This window comes from Pipra filicauda, unplaced genomic scaffold, assembly GCF_003945595.2.
Source record: "Pipra filicauda isolate LSUMZ 115617 unplaced genomic scaffold, ASM394559v2 scaffold185_size1782982_pilon, whole genome shotgun sequence".
In the NCBI taxonomy this organism is placed as follows: Eukaryota; Metazoa; Chordata; class Aves; order Passeriformes; family Pipridae; genus Pipra; species Pipra filicauda.
Genome location: NW_024104293.1, coordinates 921,814 through 941,792, shown reverse-complemented (window position 1 = coordinate 941,792; position 19,979 = coordinate 921,814). Strand labels below are relative to the sequence as shown.

At 43.9% G+C, this 19,979-nt stretch overlaps 1 protein-coding gene across 2 annotated transcripts in view; it reads right to left on the bottom strand.

Annotated features, from left to right (window-relative positions):
- The window catches only part of CUNH1orf21 (chromosome unknown C1orf21 homolog), a 113,063-nt gene that overhangs the window by 48,277 nt on the left and 44,807 nt on the right, over positions 1–19,979 (bottom strand). For both annotated transcript variants that reach the window (XM_027723460.2, XM_027723463.2), the window contains exon 2: positions 17,528–17,733. In XM_027723460.2, coding sequence (XP_027579261.1) covers positions 17,528–17,621 — 94 coding nt within the window. In that variant the 5' untranslated portion in view covers positions 17,622–17,733. The remainder of the gene's footprint in view (positions 1–17,527; positions 17,734–19,979) is intronic.

The window sequence follows — 19,979 nt, the reverse complement described above, 5'->3', positions numbered from 1 at the left end:
TGCCAGAGGGCAGGGTTAGGTGGGATACTGGGGAGAAATTGTTCCCTGGGAGGGTGGGGAGGCCCTGGCACAGGTTGCCCAGAGAAGCTGTGGCTGCCCCTGGATCCCTGGAAGTGTCCAAGGCCAGGTTGGACGGGGTTTGGAGCAACCTGGGCTGGTGGGAGGTGTCTCTGCCCATGGCAGGGGGTGGGACTGGATGAGCTTTAAGGTGCCTTCCAACCTAAACCATTCTGGGATTCTATGGATACAGATTTAAAAAAATCAGGAGGTCAAAGTAGAAGACCCCTGCTTCTGCAGATGTTAGTAGAATCAGCCTTGTAATAGGCAGTGTCTTACAAAATTAATACAAATGTCATGGCTCTAATACACAGCTTGTGTTCGAGCAGAAGAAATCTCTATTTGTATCTCAAAAACCAATATAATTTTGACATAATCTGAAGCTGAGGATCTGCCTTAAAGGCCAAGACTATCTCCTGGGATGAGGCACACTAAGGAAGAGGCTTCAGTGCCTAAAGGACTGATTAGCAGCCAGGAGTGCCAGGCAGTTTATCAGCTCCATCAGTCCCACGTGTTCCCAGCAAGAAGTGCACGAAGCAATAGCTCACAAAAAGGCAAATGCAGCTCTGGCCTGTGGAAAGCCAGTGATCGACCTAATTTTGGTTAACTGAGCCATGAACAACTGTTTTATCAGATACACAGAGAGACAAAGCGAACGGATCAGAGACACCAGGTTTGAAGCAACATTATTACTCATAAGCTCTTGTAATTCCCTATCCCAGGCAAAACATTTTCCTTAATACAGGGAGCACAAATATAATACATTGGTAACATTTGTTAGTATTGCTGGAAGTAGGTATAAACAAATATGATTTCACTTTCAAAGAGGAACCAGAGGGTGCAAAGGAGGAGAAGGTGGCAGTGTGGACACTTAGTTGGTGTAACAACTTATTCACAGATAAGGTAACATTCATTATTACAAATATACTAAATATAGCAATTAAATTAAAATAATTATTTGTAGAAGACAGGTCTTGCTGTATTAGGTTATTATTGGGAGGACACAACCATATAAAGACTTTTTTTGACTAGGTGAAGACCATATTTATCTTCTACAGATATGATATGCATAAGACAAGGTGTTCAGAAACTACAGATTCTGAAATATTTAAGAGATTGTTCTTGTTCTAAAGTTCCTGTCAGGATGAAAGAAGTGGAAGCGTGAAAGAATGGATGTTTAAGCAACAGGCAGACCTTGAAGTCATGGTCATTAAAGGCATTAGGTGAATATGAAAATTGTATTTAAGACAGGTTGGATGAATGGGCCTTTACTGCCTTAAGATATTTGCAAAAAACTGCTGACTGGGTTTTGCTCAATAAGGTAAGAGTGATCTGCAGTTGAAGAAGTAAAGGATGATAAAAATCACCTTTTGATTTTTATCTTTTGATTTCTACTAAAGGAAACACAACATTTTGAGGTATTTTGGTCTGAGTGATCAGAAATGAACCCAGAGAAATCCTGAAATGCTGATTGAGATCCAGTAGGACCTAATTAAGTCTGGCAGTTAACAAGACCCTTAAAACTGTAAGAAGCTTGAAATAAAGGATATTATACAAAGTTCTGTGCACATTTATCTTGCTCTATCTTTTTCCTTAATACAGTTTTATATATATTAAAAAAAAAGTGAAACATCTTGCTTATTTCTTAGACAGAACTAAAAATCAAGTAGTGAATATAATAAAAAAATTATGACACTATAACTCAGAGTGTGGTATGTCATATATAAAGAGAAATACATCTTTATGGTCCTTTCAAGAGTAAAAGTAAAAATCAAGTCCTGTCTTCTATTGTGTGGTACATTATATAAGAATAGAAGCTTTCCAATAACTCATATGGGGGAGGAATGGGTTTACAGCACTGGCACAGCAAATCCTGAGTTGAAGCAAAGCAACTCAATTAAATCAAAAGAAAAACAACATAAATGAAGCACAAATAAAAGACAGAAATACTGTGAGCATAACACCCACCACAAAATCCCAGGATATAAAGCAGAGAGCAGGAACGCCTCTAGCTCCAAACTCTGGGGAAAGGCAAGGGAAGAAGAATTTTGAAGTTGAATATGCTGCAAAAATTCTCAGCAGGCAAATCTTATGAATGGAGATCTCCATCTGGAAACAGATAATTCCACCCAAACATGTCACCCGGTTGCCATGGCAACATGACAAAGAAAACCAGCACTCATTAATAATGATTTCAGTGATAAATGAGCATATCAACTTATAATATTGAAACAATTACTGAAGGGGAGGGGAACTGTGGTTGTTCTTATGAGAAAAACTTCTTCAGTACTTCCAGCCATGGCTGTAAGTGCCATTACCACAGAAACATCAGTAATGACACTAATTCTGGCTCAGTTTGAAAAAAAATGCCACCTGAAAAAAGCATAACTTCATCAAATATAAATGAACTCACTGTGAGTCTTGGAGAGATCTTTTGTAAAAAACATCTAGCCTTTAAATAAATAAATAAACAAAATGTTGATTTATTTTGCATTCCCATTTCAGACACGTAAGGACAAACAGATTTGGCTCTGCTGTCATCAACAGGGATGATGGGTGAGCCTCTCTTCTCTATTTTTAGTGAGGTATCAAGTATCAGGCAGGAGGTAAAAGTGGTACTTCAGTCACAATGCCAAGAAGAAAGTTTCGAAACACACCATTTTCCTGTGCTTTGTATCTTTCTGTAGTCACTCTTGCCTTCCTATCACAGGACATGCCCAGATTTGTCCTTTATGCATAATAAGACACATTTCTGTTCTGTGAAATATGAACTTTCTGTCTAACAACTTCCTCTGTACCATACTTATTTCTGCCAGGTGCAGAAAGTACTCCTACTGCTGTGAGTGCCACGGATCAAAGCTTCACGTGCTCTCCTCTCCCAAAGACTTGAAAGCTAAAAGCTATCTTTGGATAAAGGACTGAATTGCTCTTTCTAAAAATATTTGTTAAAAACCATAAGATGATGCAATTTAACTGAAACATATAACAGCAGGTGAGCCACTTGGATGCTGAGCACCGAACATGCCAAACATCATAAAACTACAAAATGGTTTGGGTTGGAGGGACCTTAAAGCTCCTCTCGTTCCACCCGCTGCCATTGGGAAGGGACACCTTCCACTAGCCCAGGTTGCTCCAAGCCCTGTCCAACCTGGCCTTGGACACTTCCAGGGATCCAGGGGCAGCCACAGCTTCTCTGGGCAACCTGTGCCAGGGCCTCCCCACCCTCACAGGGAAGGATTCCTTCCCAATATCCCATCTAACCCTGTCCTGTGGCAGTGGGAAGCCATTCCCCCTTGTCCTCAGGGCCCCTCAGGCCCTTTTAAACAGTCTCTCTCCATCTTTCTTGTCAGCTTCTTTAGGCCCTGCAAGGCCACAATCAAGTCACCCCAAAGCTTCTCCTCTCCAGGTTGAACAATCCCAGCTCTCCCAGCCTTTCCTCCCAGCAGAGCTGCTCCAGCCCTCTCATCATCTTAGTGCCTCCTCTGGACCCGCTCCAACAGGTCCATGTCCTTGCTGTGCTGGGCCCCCGGAGCTGGAGGCCGCTCTCCTGGAGCTCATCTCCAGTGCCACTGTGAAGGAGGAATACTCTGATCTCCATGGCTACACTGGCAGGACACGACAAATAGAAAGAGTCGGGCCAGACATCAGGGAAAAAAATAAACTCTTCAACCACAAGGATAGTCAAGGAGCAGAATCAGATTGCTTGGGTGGCTGAAGTTTCCATCGCCTGAGTCCTCAGCCTTGAGTGCCACAGGTGAGATGAGCTACTCAATTTATTCCAGAATTGCTACTGTATGTGTATCAACTGCACAGATACCAGCAGAAGCTATGTCAAACATCCCCACAAAAGTCAACAGTTAGAGAAAGTAGTTGCAAAAATCTTGCAAATTAATATTTCTCAAGCTAAACACTAAGAAATGGAGGATATCTGAGTTATCTTCTTAGCTGCAGCTTCAAGCACTCAAAGAAAGCAGCACGTACATGTTCCTCTGATCCTACATGGATGTTTCAATTCTAACTTAATTGCAGAGATTCACAGCTGTGGGGGTGGGTTTCCGATCCACTGGATGTGGGTTGGGAGTGAAATTTCATCGGAGATCAACCAGCACTGGGAGAGCAGCCCATTGTCTTCCTCTGTCAGCAACCCCCAAAGCTATCAATTCACAGGCAATTCTAGATCCCAGTGATCACGTTGTTTTCACAACCATGAACAGAGTAATAAAAACAACTTAGGAAATAAGCCAACTCATTTTTCTCAAAGGATTATCTGAAAATGCTCGTTCAGATTTCCCAAGTCAAGTTATTTTACCTTAATCCAATCTAAAAATACAGCCACTGCTGGGAGCTGAGGCACTGGACACCACTAGATATTAAACAGAGAATAGGTGCACAAACAACACACCAATTCTGCCAATAAAATATAAATCATCTGGCAGAAAAACTCTTTAAAAATCAACAGATGGCAGCACATCTGGAAAGACCACTCTCAAGTATTTTTTCTTCTTCCTACACAATCCTAACATGTGCCCAAGGAACGCCAACGACTGCTGCTGCACACGGCAGATGTGACTGCTGGGGTTATTTTTTGGGAGGAAAAAAGATTGAGACATTCAGTGTAACGAAAGTCAGACCCTACATGGAGGATTTCTGCAGAACTGGAGGGACACTTGCCCTAAAGCTCGGCAAGACAGGGATAACTCTTTTCTAAGCTATCAAGCAGCCCCATGGCATATCCAGCCCTTCCTGAAACATTAACTCCCTCAAGGGTGATGCCTACCTGAAAAATTTTAGCAAATTTCCTTCTACTTTATCAAACTACCCCTTTGCAGGCCCAAATCATGACAGCTTTCAGCAGCGTTTCCCTCGGGGCCGACAGGTCTGACAGAAAACATCATCTTGATCTTGGTTGCTGCAGAAGCACCAAACCTCGTACTGCCAGATGAACCCACCCTTCACTGGTGCTGTCAGAAGCTCCTGGTGCTGCAAACTGCTAGCAGCCCTCCCTGCTGTGGGTGTCTCTGTCCTGTCCCGTGAAAGGCCCAGCCTGACGCTCCAACCCCCACGATGCTGCTGCTCATCGGGCGCCTCACTTTATTTATCTTGGGTTTTCTGATTTCTTTCCCCCCAGTCTAAAAGTGGCAAACCATGACGAAGCCATAATCTAGCTCCCTTGCAGAGACACACCACTGAACATCAGCTGACACAACAGGACATGTGCAGCTGAATCAAGGAGGTCATTACTTGGTTCCTTCTTCTATTTGGTTTCTTCTTGACCAAAAAGTTCCCAAGGCTACTCTACATTTTGGACTGTCATATACCGCAGGAACTATGGGAACCAGAGTTGTGCATCAGTTGTTTATCACATTAAGCATAAAGGCTTGTGTTAACTAACCTTGCCCCAGGGGCACAGGCCCACTGCTGTGTCTACCTTAGTGGCAGGTAGGTCAAAGGAGTACTTTGGCAGGGAAAAACAAACCAACACATCTATAGAAAGAAGCGTGACCAGCACACTGAGGGAGGTGATTCTGCCCCTCTGCCCCCCAGGTGAGACCCTCCTGCAGAGCTGCTCCAGCCCTGGGGAAAAGCACAGCAAGGACATGGAGCTGCTGGAGAGAGTCCAGGGGAGGCACCAAGATGAGCAGAGGGCTGGAGCAGCTCTGCTGGGAGGAAAGGCTGGGAGAGTTGGGATTGTTCAGCCTGGAAGAGAGAAGCTTTGGGGTGACCTGATTGTGGCCTTGCAGGGTCTGAAGTGAACTTATGGGAAAGATGGAGAGAGACTGTTTACAAGGATATGGAGGAACAGGACAAGGGGGAATGGCTTCCCACTGCCACTGGGCAGGGTTAGATGGGATATTGGGAAGGAATCCTTCCCTGTGAGGGTGGGGAGGCCCTGGCACAGGTTGCCCAGAGAAGCTGTGGCTGCCCCTGGATCCCTGGAAGTGTCCAAGGCCAGGTTGGACGGGGCTTGGAGTAACCTGGTGTAGTAGAAGTTGTCCTTGCCCATGGCAGGGGGTGGAATTGGATGGTGTTTAAGGTCTCTTCCAACCCAGGCCACTCTATGACTTTATAACATATACACTGATGTGCAAGCAATAGTTGTTTTGTGGGAAATAATTTTTCCATCAAGATTTCTGCTTCATATGCACACAGGTCTGCAGACCAAGGACGGAAGAGAGTTTTCCAGTCAGGATACCACCTAAGATTTTTCCTGCTTTAGCTCAGACTTCCTCCATGCTCCTCAGGGTTACACACTTCTCTTTATGCAATGAGAAGTACAGAAAGATGCACGAACAAGAGGAAGACACTGAGTACCCAAAACCACTTGTAAAACCATTCTTGGGGAGAAGGGGGCACATGGGTGTGACTGTATGTGGTAGGAGGAGGATCAGAAATCTTAAACTCCCCTGAACCCCCATGAAGGGAGGCAGCACTCTGCTGCTGCTCCGCTCCCTCACAGCTCCTGACAAGGTCAGGGACCCTCTGGCCAAGTCCCCCAGTGAACCCATCTGGCCAGGACACGCTGCAGCACCTGGTTCAAGTGTGGGGGAATGTACCACAACCTCAGAGGCCATTTCATTATCTCAGGAAAAGACTTAAAAATGCAGCCTCAACATCCTAAAATCCAGTTACCACTAAACACACCATTTCTGCCTCGCTTGTACTGTCTTTGTATTTAGGATCTGAGGAAACAGCATATATAAGATATTATGAAAAAAACAGCCATGTGATCATATAATTAAAGACTTTTGTGCACTCCTCTGCAATTACAAAGCCAAAAACCAGTGCTGGTGGTGTGCATTCATAACCATCTTTCAGCTACCCAGACTTTTGCTTGCTGCAACTCTATAATTCACATATATATATGTATGTATATACATACAGACACACTTTTTTTTTACTTTTTTTTTATTTAATTAACACATAACTTTGAGGCAGATGCCAGGTTGTTCAAAGGAAACCATTTCTCAGGTGGAGGAGATTACAGCCACGATGCTTGGCAGGAAGGATACTCAGTAAATGCAATTATCTAGCCCACTAAAAAGATCAAATTGAGAAATGAAAGCAGGAGAGGAAACAAGCAGCAGAGAGATTAATTAAAGGAACAGTCAGGAGGAAAACAAAGGGTCTGTGCCTTGAAAATACTGCTGTTCATATGAAGCCACCAGGTAGGTTTCTGGATGCCCCAACATCCCCCCACCATGACAGGGGAGCAGGAAGGGCCTCCCTGCACCTTGAACACGGCACAGCACGGCCAGGTCAGAAAGGCTATTTCAACTCCATTTCACTGCTCTGTTTTTAAACTATCCCTTGGAAAGCTGAAAAAACCCACCAAGCACAAAATATTTAAGTCTTTTCAGATTTTTCAATGTCATAATGAAACTCTCAGTCTCTGCTGCCCCAGCCAGCATCTGTCTCTGTACTCCACTGCAGAACAGTTATCATTTTAGCACTGAACCTGACAGAGACTATTCAGATTCCACAAAAAAACCCCTAACTGAGCACCCCTCGTGCAGCAATGGAGGTCCTGCTCCTTACAGCCCCACTAATGTATCCATCAATTGCTCCAGGAACAAAAACCTGTGCCACACTGAGCCACCCCAAGAGTTCTCCGGAAAATAAGTCATTACTACTCCACACCCTCAAAATTACACATATCCTATTACTGCACATACAGGATGAGGCGTCTTCAGTTTCCTTGTCAATAAAAAAGCCAATTCCTCTTTACTTTACAAGCAGTGCCACTCTCAATTAGTCAACTATTAAATGAGATTGTTGCCTTGCAAAGTAGGACTTGAAATGGATTTTTATATCCTTTCTGGCATAGTAGCTTTCTTCTATTAGTCTATCAAATTTTCACTGCTCAGGTACCTCAAAGTATATTTGTAAATCAACAGATATTTCATTTTTATTAACTGCATTATGAAAGGGACACAGTAATTATCCAGGACAGTAACGTACTGCAGATCCATGATGAGCACAAATGTCTCCTCACTGCCAGTATTCCTTTAAACCAGGAGGGGAGGGCAGGACCTAATGAAAACCTGATTTATAAAAATACAGCACATATTTCCAGATGCAAAAGATACAAAAGTTAATTACATTACTTTCCTTACAGACCATCCAAACAGTTCCAAAATTAACCTATTGGGAAGATTAATATTTTACTCTGGTTACAATGCCCAGAGTTAATTTGTTATCTCTAGAAATGCCTACTTCCCTCAGCAGCATCCATGTTGCAGAAGCTTTACCTAAATCCCAAAAGGCAAACACGTGCCACCCACGGAGGCGTTTTGTTGAGGCAGTGATGGGCAATGATGGGAACACCCTGAGGAAGTCCCAGAACCGGAGCAGCAAGGGACCGCCCGGCTCCCAGCCCCGTCCAGTCGCGGGAGATGTCTGGTTTAACATCTCCATTTGCCATATATGCCAAGCCAGAAATCACCTCCCAATTCTCTGCACCATGCAGCCGGTTGTGAACGACCTCCTCTCTTGTCCCCGCTGCCACCACCAACAGAACCCGCTCGTGGGACTCCAGGAACTCACCCCTGCCACATCAAAGCCACTTACACGTCAACATGCACATTTAAAAGGTGCATGTGTAAAAAAAAGGAAGTGTAAAAATCACCAGTGGAAAAGAAAAGGAAATTTTAAAAAGCCAGTGATTTTCCATGCCTTCTCCCCTTCCCTTTGTGCAGCAATTTTTAAACGAAAGCCAGATACTAATGGGTGAGAAAAGGCAGTTTTTAATAATAGCTAAAAGAAAAATCAAAATAAGCACTTGTTATTAGACTTTCAGCCTAAAAAGATCTCAAGATGTACCCAGTTCCTACAGGTAAAAATCCAATATATCATGGAATGACAGAATATGCTGAGTTGGAAGGGACCCATCAGGATCATCCAGTCCAACCCCTGGCCCTGCACAGACACCCCAACAATCCCACCCTGTGCCTGAGAGCGTTGTCCAAACCCTCCTGCAGCTCTGGCAGCCTTGGGGCCGTGACAACAAAATACAGGGGATAAAATGAAGGTAATTTTAATAAATAGAACCATTAATACAATTTAGAAGACTTCCATGACAAAAAAAAAAAACCCTTACATCCCCTTTTTTTCCCATTGAACAGATCAAGATCATTCCTGAAACCATAAATCCTGAAACAAAGGTGACTTGGTGCTCCTCCTTGGTACCACAGGACACAGAGTGCTCTGCACCTCTGTCACCTGAACAGCCCCTTGCAGCGCTCCCTCTACAAGAGCAAAAAGGAAATATATCAGTTAAGAGCACCCTAAACCTGATCCTTTCTGCCAGAAACCCCCCTCACACAGGTAAGAAGAAGAGGCACGTGGCAGGGCATGATTACACTCTCTCAGCAGAAGCCAGGCTTTGTTTTTTACAAGTCCATGAGGCAGAAATCTTCACATTTCCAATTTTCCCCCATTTTTTACAATCTTTTTCCGGTTCTAGCTCAAGACAGAGAGCATCAGCAATCTTGGGACTCGGACCAGGGACAACATGACACTTGGCTGTAAGATTTATTTAAAATACCCATCATGGCACAGTGTTTTGGAGAATTACCTAATGGAAAAATGCCTTCTACGTTTGCTTCTAACCTGTAAAGGCACCTTTGGCTGCATATGTGAAGGTACACAAGTATTTATTGGTCAGGTACCTTTTCCTTGCACTTAACAGGTATTTATTCCAGCAGATATTCCTACTATAAAATTACAGCCCTGTGCTGCTGCAATGAATACGCATCTGTGCAGCTCCACAAGGCTTACCTGGGGAATTGGAGATTTATCCCCCAGAGTGAGGTTTTCCTGGACAAATTTCAGGCTTTGGCTTTGGATTTTTGCTGGGCTTTTTTCAACTTTGTGGCCCAGTAATAAAACACTTGGAAAATGTCAAAAACACTGCAATAATTGAAAGTATATGGCATTTTTACCATCATTTTTCCTCTTTTACACCTACGGGTAGGCAATGAACACCGAGGATTTTTAAGCAAAAAAGTAAGTGTTTCTGTACCATAAAATAAACGGATTTCCTTAAGCACCAAGGCTGCCAGAAAATACATCCTGGCTCCTTTCTAGCCAGCACCAAAGGCAGACGTATGGCCCTATTTATAGCCCACTAATGCAATTGTGAAATGCACACCCCATGCACTTTATTTGTGTTTAGCTCAGACTTTACTCTCCATCAAGCTAAGCTTGTAGGAAAGGTCACTCCCAAGAATAACAGCACATTAACTCTGTTCACATATCAGCTGCTTGCAGAGACTCAGGGGTGCCCTCAGAGCCCCCGAACCACGGGTCAAACTCCTTCGGGTGCTCAGACGCCAACGGGCAGATTGCAAAAGGTGAAAGCTCACATGAAAATAAGAAACAAGGAAGTTATGACCTGCCTGGGATTAATTTCTGCTCCCAAACTGGGGGTAACAACTATTTCTCCACCTTGGTTCACCCTCTCTTTCTACACTGTAAATCCCCACTGAGGGTGAGGAGCTGACTGTGTGCTCCTGGAAACCCAGAGAGCACTGCAAAGATCTGTACAAAAACACTTCCCTTACACTAAGGAGAAAGACTCTGCAGAATAATTCCCTCATCTAATACCGTGACAAGGGGCTGTAAACACACTGGAAGAAGATTAACCGCCAGAAGAAGGTAACTACAGAGTCTGAGGGCTGTCTACGTAATTTATGGATACGTGCTCTGCTTAAAGTCCAACTCTCAGGCAGGAAAACCTCAGCAACTTTTCTATGGCAAAGGTCTGTTATCCATTTGGGAAAGTCATCTCATTTGGGGTCTTCCTGGGTTTTTTCTCCAAAGGAAAAACTCTAAATATGCACCAAGGAATGTCTTCTACCACTGCTGTTTTACTGCCCTGAAACAATTTACAACTAAGCATGTTTCCAGCACCCAGGTATCCTAAAAAGCTACTCTCCCATCACTTCTGAACTGGTTTTCTTCCCTGCAGGATCAGGGAAGCTAGAAAACCAATCTTGTTCAAAGTGGCAAGGTTACCTTCTTGCGGTCTACGGGAACCTTTCCATGGACTCGGATCTCTCCCCTAGGGACCATCAGATCAGTGTTTCTCCACTTGCAAGGGAAAAAAAGGGGAAGGAGTAGGGGAAGGAGTAGGGGAAGGGAAAGCTAGTTCAATCACCATCGTTATATAAAGACCACAATTAGTGGATAGATGCTGTCAGAGCCCTGAGTGCACTAAGAGGCCACGACCAGTCCCATGAAACCCCACCTGCATCTTCTGCCCATGGATCACAGGAGCTTTGTTTTGGCTGACACTTGGGCCTTCAGTCCTTGCCAGAGCAGGTCTGCCTGTCTCTAGTCCTGCCTCTGGTCCCATCTCCTGGAGGGACCCCCACCCATGCTGTAGGTCCCTTCTGCCCCATCTCTTCTCTCCCTGTCTGCAGCCTTGTCCCCTGGTGCTCCTTCGCTGCACTCCCTGGATGGACCCTGGACCTGGTTCATTACCACGCCTGGGACTGCTCTGTTTGCATTCTTTATATACCTCTCTATATATTTCCTTGCTGGAGTAGGATGAAGAGCTACAAGAGCAAACCCGTAGTTCAGAGCAGCTTCCTCCTTTCTTCTGCAAAAGCAGTACCTTTTCCAAGGGCTACAAAGATGAGCCACTTCCATACACAAAAGGTGAAAACACAGTTTTAATTCACATAGAAAACACTTTCTTTGCACACATTAATCATGAACACATAACTACACAAAACCTGAGGGTGGGGTTTGGTTTTGTTTTGATTTTTTTTAAAACTCTGTTGCTTCTGTATGGTAATAAAATAGTAAATTATTAACTTACCAAGGGTGTTCTCAGAGTTACACAAATACCTCATAAACCTGGATAACATACACGATTTTATTACATTTCCCACATGAACATAACACCAAAGTAGGGTTTGGTTCTATTCTTCTCTCTCACTTCCTGAAACACATGTTTAGGACTGACCCATGTTTACTTAGATAAGAAGAAGGCTATCAACAAATTGTTCAAAAAAGCCCAGAAAGAGAGAATCACAGAATCACAGAATGGTTTGGGTTGGAAGGGACCTTAAAGACCACTCAGTTCCAACACCCCTGCCACAGGCAGGGACACCTTCTACTATCCCAGGTTGCTCCGAGCCCCGTCCAACCTGGCCTTGGACACTTCCAGGGATCCAGGGGCAGCCACAGCTTCTCTGGGCAACCTGTGCCAGGGCCTCCCCACCCCCACAGCCAAGAATTTCTTCCTAATATCCAATTTAAACCTGCCCTCTGTCAGTTGAAAAGGCCCACAGTCCAGTATAATTCTGGAAGATGCTCATGCACTTCAGCCCTACGTTGCAATGTGCTCACTCACCTGCTTTGCTTCAGCTTCCAAACACTGCAGCAAGATCTGCTTAATAACATGAGCTGCTGAAACCATGAACAGCATGAAACCTTCCCTTTAAGGACCTCAGCCAGAGTTTGCATTTAAGAAGGAAAATCTTCTCCTTTGAAACTCACTGTGACATTTGGTGTGGCACCCCCGAGACTGGGTTTTCAGAGGGGGGGGGGTGCCTACATGTCCCTCACTTCCATGGAGCTCAGATGAAGCACTCAGAAATCTAAGAACTAGTGCTGTGGCTGTACCAGAAGCATTTATTTATGACTGAATTGTCTTTAAAAAAGGTTATAGTCTCAAAATATCCAGTATGGAATTAGGACACTGCATGGTGCTGGTCCCCTTATGCATCTGGCCCCCAAATGGGTAAGACCTGACATTGCAGAAGCATGTCAGGACAGTCAAATGAGCTGGAGCAATTAGTATCTGAGTGCTAATCAGCTGACCAACACAGTCAATAAAATAAAGGCTGCCAGGCAAAGGCAGCTGTGTGTTTGTGTGAAGCCTGGTGCAGCAAGACCTTCTGATCACGGCACACATTCACGGTCAACATGGCACAAGTTATATTCCCTAAGCTACAGCTTTCCAGAGGGTTTCAGTTCAGTGAGGATGGCCACGCTCCTTCCAGAAAAAAGGATCTCCCATTTTCAATTTTAGCATTTTTTTCTGACTGTTGAGGGAGAGGTGTTGTAATGGTACAACAAAAGGAAGGTGTTATTCACTGAAAACAGTTTAAAGATATTTTTCTCACTGCAAATTTTATCTGAAAACTTCCCAACTTCACAACTTCAAATAGCCAGAAGATGATCTCCAGAATTTTGTGCACAGGAACAAGGTGGGTTCAGGAAGTTGCCTCATATTAAGGACATCTGAACAGTTTTGCCAAGCCTACAGATATTTTGAAGTGTCCTGAGCAACATCCTGAGACTGAAGCTTTCAGTAAGATGACACTGCTAAGCCTGTCTATTAAGGAAAGATCCTTCAAAACAGATTAAACTACATAGGTTTGGGCATAATATTTCTGGAGATGACGATGCATATTTAGGAAAGGTAAATCATAGTCCCAAATTCCTCTTGCTATTCTATTCCTGTGTACACTGGGTATGTTTTAATGGTTTCAATTATTTTAGCATCTTTTTGCATTTACTTCAAACTAAGTCAGAGCTCTGCTGCCTTTGCCAGTGGCCCGAGATGCCCACATGGATGAGACATGGGCAAACAGGAAGGAAAGGAACCGACTGTCACAAGATGGGGATTAGCAGAAGTGAGGCAAACCTATAAAACACATAAGAACAAAGCAAACATCAACATGAGAAAACCAGAAAAGAAGACTACCCTGGAGCTTGTGAGGCAATCAGAATCACTGAATGGTTTGGGTTGGAAGGGATCTTAAAAGTCACCTCATTCCACCCCCTGCCATGGGCAGGGACACCTTCCATCAACAAGGTTGCTCCAAGCCCTGTCCAACTTGGCGTGGGCATCAATCAGTTTTTCAATCTCATTACAACACCCCAATGCTAAAGATTTCCTTTCCTAGCCTTCTCCCAGCTGCTCTGAGATAAACTGGTTTATAAACTATTGTGCTTTGCAGTCAGCTTTATTTAGACTGGTTTAGCAACTGGAGCTGCTCTTAATAACAGAAATCCTATCTAGATATTCCCACTTTATCAGAAGATTCTTACGTGCCATGTTTGCTCTCCCTTTTGCAAAGCAGCCAAGAGCTCCATAGAAACGTCTGGATTAATGAACGGATTCTAAAATATTTTTTCTGCAAATCAGATTACCACTTACTTTCTTACAGAGAGGATGACGTCAATCCTCTCCTCCCCAAATGATTTTTTATAAAGACACAAATAAAATTAATCTACAAGGGAGGTTACATTATTAAAACATATGCTGCAATCAACAACGCTCAAGGCTCTATCATGGCATTTTGTTCTTCATTGGTATTTACATATTACAGTTCTTATGTACTGCCCTGGAAATCAGCTTTGAAGTGGAATGAGGAATAAATGAAGATTTATTATTACTATCCTTATTAGAAGGATTTTAAAGTCATTAGAGACCAACAAGACATAATAATCATATTATATTCAATCTTCTCTAGAACATCTCCTTTGATAGGCCTGCTAACTCAATTATTTAAATATATATTACAGCAAAATGCAGCGTGACTTCTACAGTTCGGGACAAGACGGAAATTTTTATGTTTTGGTTGCAGTTAACCAGAATTTGTCCTTACAGGATTCATGGGTTTCATTGTGGGTTCCCCAGTTTTAAGCACCAGAGTTTCAAATTCACAGCGACCACCTGGCTCAATGTGGCTGCTCGACCGAAAAAAAAGGTTAAAAGCTGGGGAAGAAATAAAGTACTGGAGATCTATCATAACCTGCAGTGGCTTTAAAAAGGTTTAAACAAAACCCTCACAGAAGCAATGATCTCTCAAACAGTCAACAGACTTGGCTTCAACCAATCCCACCAAGAAAAGAAGGAAAAAAGATCTAGAGGCTCTGAGGAAGAGCCAAAGCAGAACTGCAGCACTTCGAGAAGCTCAGAAAGTTCTCTCTGGATTCAAAGTGACATCTGGACTCGAGCAAAAACTACCGATGAGAAAAAAAATATCCCAGCACTGTTTAACTGGAAAGCACAATCCTTACTATTGACTCTTTCTGCCTCCAGCCTGTGTGGGGATGATGCTGAAGGGGGGAACTGTTTTCCCCTCGAGTGTGTCACACAGCGAGGGGCAATGTCCTGTCACCACGCCTTGCAGACCACAGCAGCTGCCCAGCAAAGGCAGCACCAGCACTGTGCTCTTCTCCTTTATTTCTGTCATTGCTGTTCCAAGTCCTTCAGGATTTCCTCCACTTGTGAAACATCTGAGGCAGTCTGGGCTACCACAGCCACGCAGCTCATAGCTGCTGCTTCTGCACGGGCACTTTACGTCAGATCAGTCCCCAGACACAACCACTGCACGTGCTCATGGTCCATGTACATCATGGGATATGCACACGGATATTCTCAGGATGTTCTGGATGCTATCACTGCATCAGCCACCTTCCAACCCTGCTTCACATGTTTCCTTTGCTGCCTCCTCCCCCAAAACTAATCTCTAATTCCCTTTCCATTACCTCCTTGCTCCTCATTTCTCTGCCACTCACCTCGGTCTTGCTCTGCAGCTCATTTTCAATCCCTACAGGCAGCAGAGATACTCTGCTCTTGGCCACTGGCTGGATGAGACACTTCTGTCCCTTCTCAGAAACAGGAAAGGAAATATTAGGGTGGGGAGGCCCTGGCACAGGCTGCCCAGAGAAGCTGTGGCTGCCCCTGGATCCCTGGAAGTGTCCAAGGCCAGGTTGGACGGGGCTTGGAGCAACCTGGGCTAGTGGAAGGTGTCCCTGTCCATGGCAGGGGGTGGGATGAGTTCATCTATAAAGCTAGGTACACTCCAGCTCAACTTCTTCATGCACCCAACTCCCGACCTAGGAGCTGTCTTTCAGCAGCAAGGGAAAAATGTGGCTTCTATGGTTACGGGTCAACAAGTTGTTTAAGTCACAGAACTCCAACTCTTCACTAAAAAAAGGATCAGTCATGGAATTTGATCTTTAGCAATGATGACCTGCATACCTAAAGTAAAGCATGTGCCAGAAAATGGTTAACAGCAGGTAGAACTCCTGCCAGTAAAACAGGGAACGATTAACAGCCCTCGAATGGATCCCAGAATAGCTAAATGATCCTGCTGACACCAGCCCAGCTCTGTAAATGGAAGCCTTTTAAAATCGCTTCGATCTTCTTGATCCCCTGCCTCCAAAAGCTACATTTAGTTTCTTGTGTTAAAGTTATCATCTTTGGCCAGCAGCATGTGGTTAAACAACCACAAAAAAACCCAAAAAGCTGAGACACGCATTTTGCCAAAAATTGCTCCTCCACTAAATATCAGCTAAAATCTAAACCTTTGAAAAACTGATAGAATTTTCTGTTCACGACAACACTTAAAGCCTATTTCAAATAAAAGCAATTACTGAATTCCCAGTTCCAAACCCAGCATCTCCTGGGTTAGTGGAGGAGCACTGAACAGTCCTGAAGTTTGCTAAGTAACTACTTTCTCTCCAGATTACACCTCTGGGTATTCTTACTCTGGGATCCATTGTGAGAGCAAGTTAGCCCTCAGAAAGGCTGAAAAAGTGAAATATCATTGCTTTTGGAATGAAAGGGAGAGACTATTTGCTGCTATATGTGTCATTCTCACTACTACACAAACAATTGCTATAAAAGCCACCAGAGGAGTTTGGTGTATTCAGTACCAAAGCACCTATTTTAACAATAACAGTACCAAGGTACTTTATTCACAGCTGACTTAACTTTCAGACAGATATCAGGGCACATCCAGAAGCTTCATTTCTGAACAGTCTTTTGAATAATTCCTAACATTTAAAAAACTGTATTATGATTTACATAATTATCTAAAAAACCTTGGCATATATTAACAGAATCTGGGGTGAAAAGAATCATGAAGCTGACTGTGCATTTTATCTTCTATTACTTTACCTGATGCACAAGATCTGCATCATAGACCAGTCTCCCCACACAGTGAAGCAGATGTTTTCATCCTACTTCCCTGTACTATGAATCCCTCCCAGTTCCTAGTTTCATTGCACCTTCCAACCCTATTTGCCATAGGATTTCAGAACTAAGATTTAGTTGCTTTACAGGGCAACAGTAGTGAGGAATTCTTTTTCTAACTGAAAAGGTTTTTATTTTTAGGAAATGAGTCAACTATTTTGGTACCCAATGACAAATACCTAAGAAAGACACATATATAAATATATGAGGGGGTCATGTAACTCATTGTCTTTGAACTATTTCAAGATTTGTGATGTTATCACTTAAAATGTTAATTTTTCAGTACGGATTTCACCCACACCTCTGTTTCAAGTGTCACGGTACCATCCCTTGGATGGGCCAACTGCTCCACCACCATGACATATTTTAACATGCTTTTTCCTTTATGTGTTGTGAAACACTCCCACATACACCTTCCAGAACACTCAGGATGCTGGGAGAGAGATGAAATCCTGCAACACTTACCACCAAACACATCTCCGTTCTGGTAGTTTTTCCCCTTCTGAGTTTCCTCTTCGTTTTGAACAGTAGAAACATGCTTGGCGGAGGCACAGCCCATCGCTTCATTCAGACAGCTCCAGCTGCACCAAACCACAAAGCATCTCTAGAGACGCCCGCTCATCGCTGCGAAAATAATCCACCTCCCTGCTGGGCTGTCAAGTCACTTCTACCTGAAGATGGCAAAAGAGAGAGAAAAACATTGGCAAAAAAGGTAACCTCTAAAGGGGGAGCTTCAAGGAGATAAATAATGAGGTTTGTGAAGAGGAGAAGGACAAAACACAGGTGGCCTCCATTGTCTGAGGTTGCTAAAACCGTATTCAATAACATCTGGTCCGGGCAGATCACAAGACAGGTAGATCATGTAATGTACATCAATCCTGCCTTGGAGCAGGAGCACAGCAGCCGAACTCTAACTCTCTTCCAGCCCTATTCTTTAATCCATGGCTTGAAGAAAGCAACACACAGAGATCTATTGCCCACCCAGCCACCTATTCCCACAGAACGCAGAGGTTTTTGGGAGAGAAGATAAGAAACCATCAATATCTGCTCCTCCTGTTCTTTTTACCAACCTAACCATCAAGCCAGATTTCTTACAAAGCATTTTACTGATTAAGAGCTGCTAACTGCAAGTGTTCAGAGAAAACGACCCCCCTAAATCAATTAAAGACCTTCTGTTCATAGATGTGAGAGGCGATAGGCAGCTGTATTATCTTTTTTCTACATGTTCATTACTCTACTGAATCCATAAAACCTTCACTGCTCAAAAAGGCAACTATCCCCACTTTAAGATGAAGTAACATTGCCTGAACAATCCAGATGTCACATAAAACAAAAGAGGGAAGAAAAGGCTAATTAATAGCTGCAACATTTTAGGTTAAAACTAAAATCAAATTTAAAACCATGAACTGCTTAACTGCTAAATGGTTCCTCACTTGAACAAAGACAACTTCAGAATTTGGTGAGATGACCTGGCTTGCCTTTCCACCAGCCAACCTTTTTAGAAGAGAAGAGCTAGAGAAAAATGAGAACCTTCCCTTTTTGCCAAGTTGGTTAGTTCAGCTACAGCGTAAGGTCATACACACAATTTCTTAACTCTTTAGCTCTGGGCATGTACTTTACAAGGCTGTGGCTTCTTCAATCCACGCTGACCACAAGAATCTTACCTGCAATATCAGACAAACACTCACCTAGGATAGGGTGAGGTTGGAACAAGATGATCTTTAAGGTGCCTTCCAAGTCAAACGATTCCATAATATCCATCCCACCAATGCACAACCCCAGAGAAAATCTCTGGAGTTTCCTTTCCCTGTACACTCAGCACGACCAGCACACCTGTCCATGCCAAAGCAGCTGTGTGACACATCAGGACATGGTCTAGGAGGGCTCTGCAGCCACCTTCAGAGAGATTTTCCTGGCCATCCCCAAACCCACAGAAATGAGGATGTGGCAGCTGGGTCGAGAGTGATTCTGCTTCTGCTATTGCAGTCAGTGGCTTTCATCAAGAAAAGGGAAGGATTTCGGAGGCAGAACCACCTCTAACTCCTACTCACAGACCAGCTTGTCTTACTGTGCACAGAAAAGTCCTTTTCCCCACTTGACAGGGGTGTTCCAAAGCTGCTCAAGTCCTGTTCTGAGCAGCCAACCCTCCCTGTCACACCTGTACGTGCATTTTTGTGTTCAGGATATCCCTCAGCATGCTTACTCCTTTTTTTCTTCCTCCTATATATTCACACCTGAGCATAAATTTCTCACTGCCCCTTCCTTTCCTCTCTTAGTCACAGCTGCTCTGGTGAAAACACAGGATTTTATAGGATTGGGTTGGAAGAGACCTTAAAGCTCATCCAGTCCCACCCCCCTGCAGGGATACCTTCCACTATTCCAGGTTGCTCCAAGCCTCATCCATCCTGGCCTTGGACAATTCCAGGGATGGGGCAGCCACAGCTTCTCTGGGCAATTTACACCAAGTGTTCCTGCTGTCAGTGTGAGGGAGTCAGCACATACCCTTGAGCTCTTTTTTAACCCTTAATGGCTACATTATTTTTTTAAAGAAAACCCAGGGTTTGCAGCAAATGTCAATATTAAGCCAGTTTTCTGCTTCCTCAAGCAATCTTCAAAGCTATTCTTCAAACTGTTTTAATCTGCCTCCTTGTCAGACATACAGACAAAGCTACAGCCTTGCTAAGACACAAATCACCCTGGAGATGCTTCTGTGCACATGCAGCAGTCGATCCCCTGAGCAGCCCATCCTAATTACACTGCCACGTGTCATAAATACCGATGTGCCCGCTCTGGGTAAACCGGGGGAGCTGTTCCTCAGCTTTTTGCAGTGCAGTGAGGGCCACAGCTGACAATTCATCTTCACATGTGGCCAAGTGACAGCCTGCAGTCAGGGCTTCGTCTCACTGTTGGGGTGGGA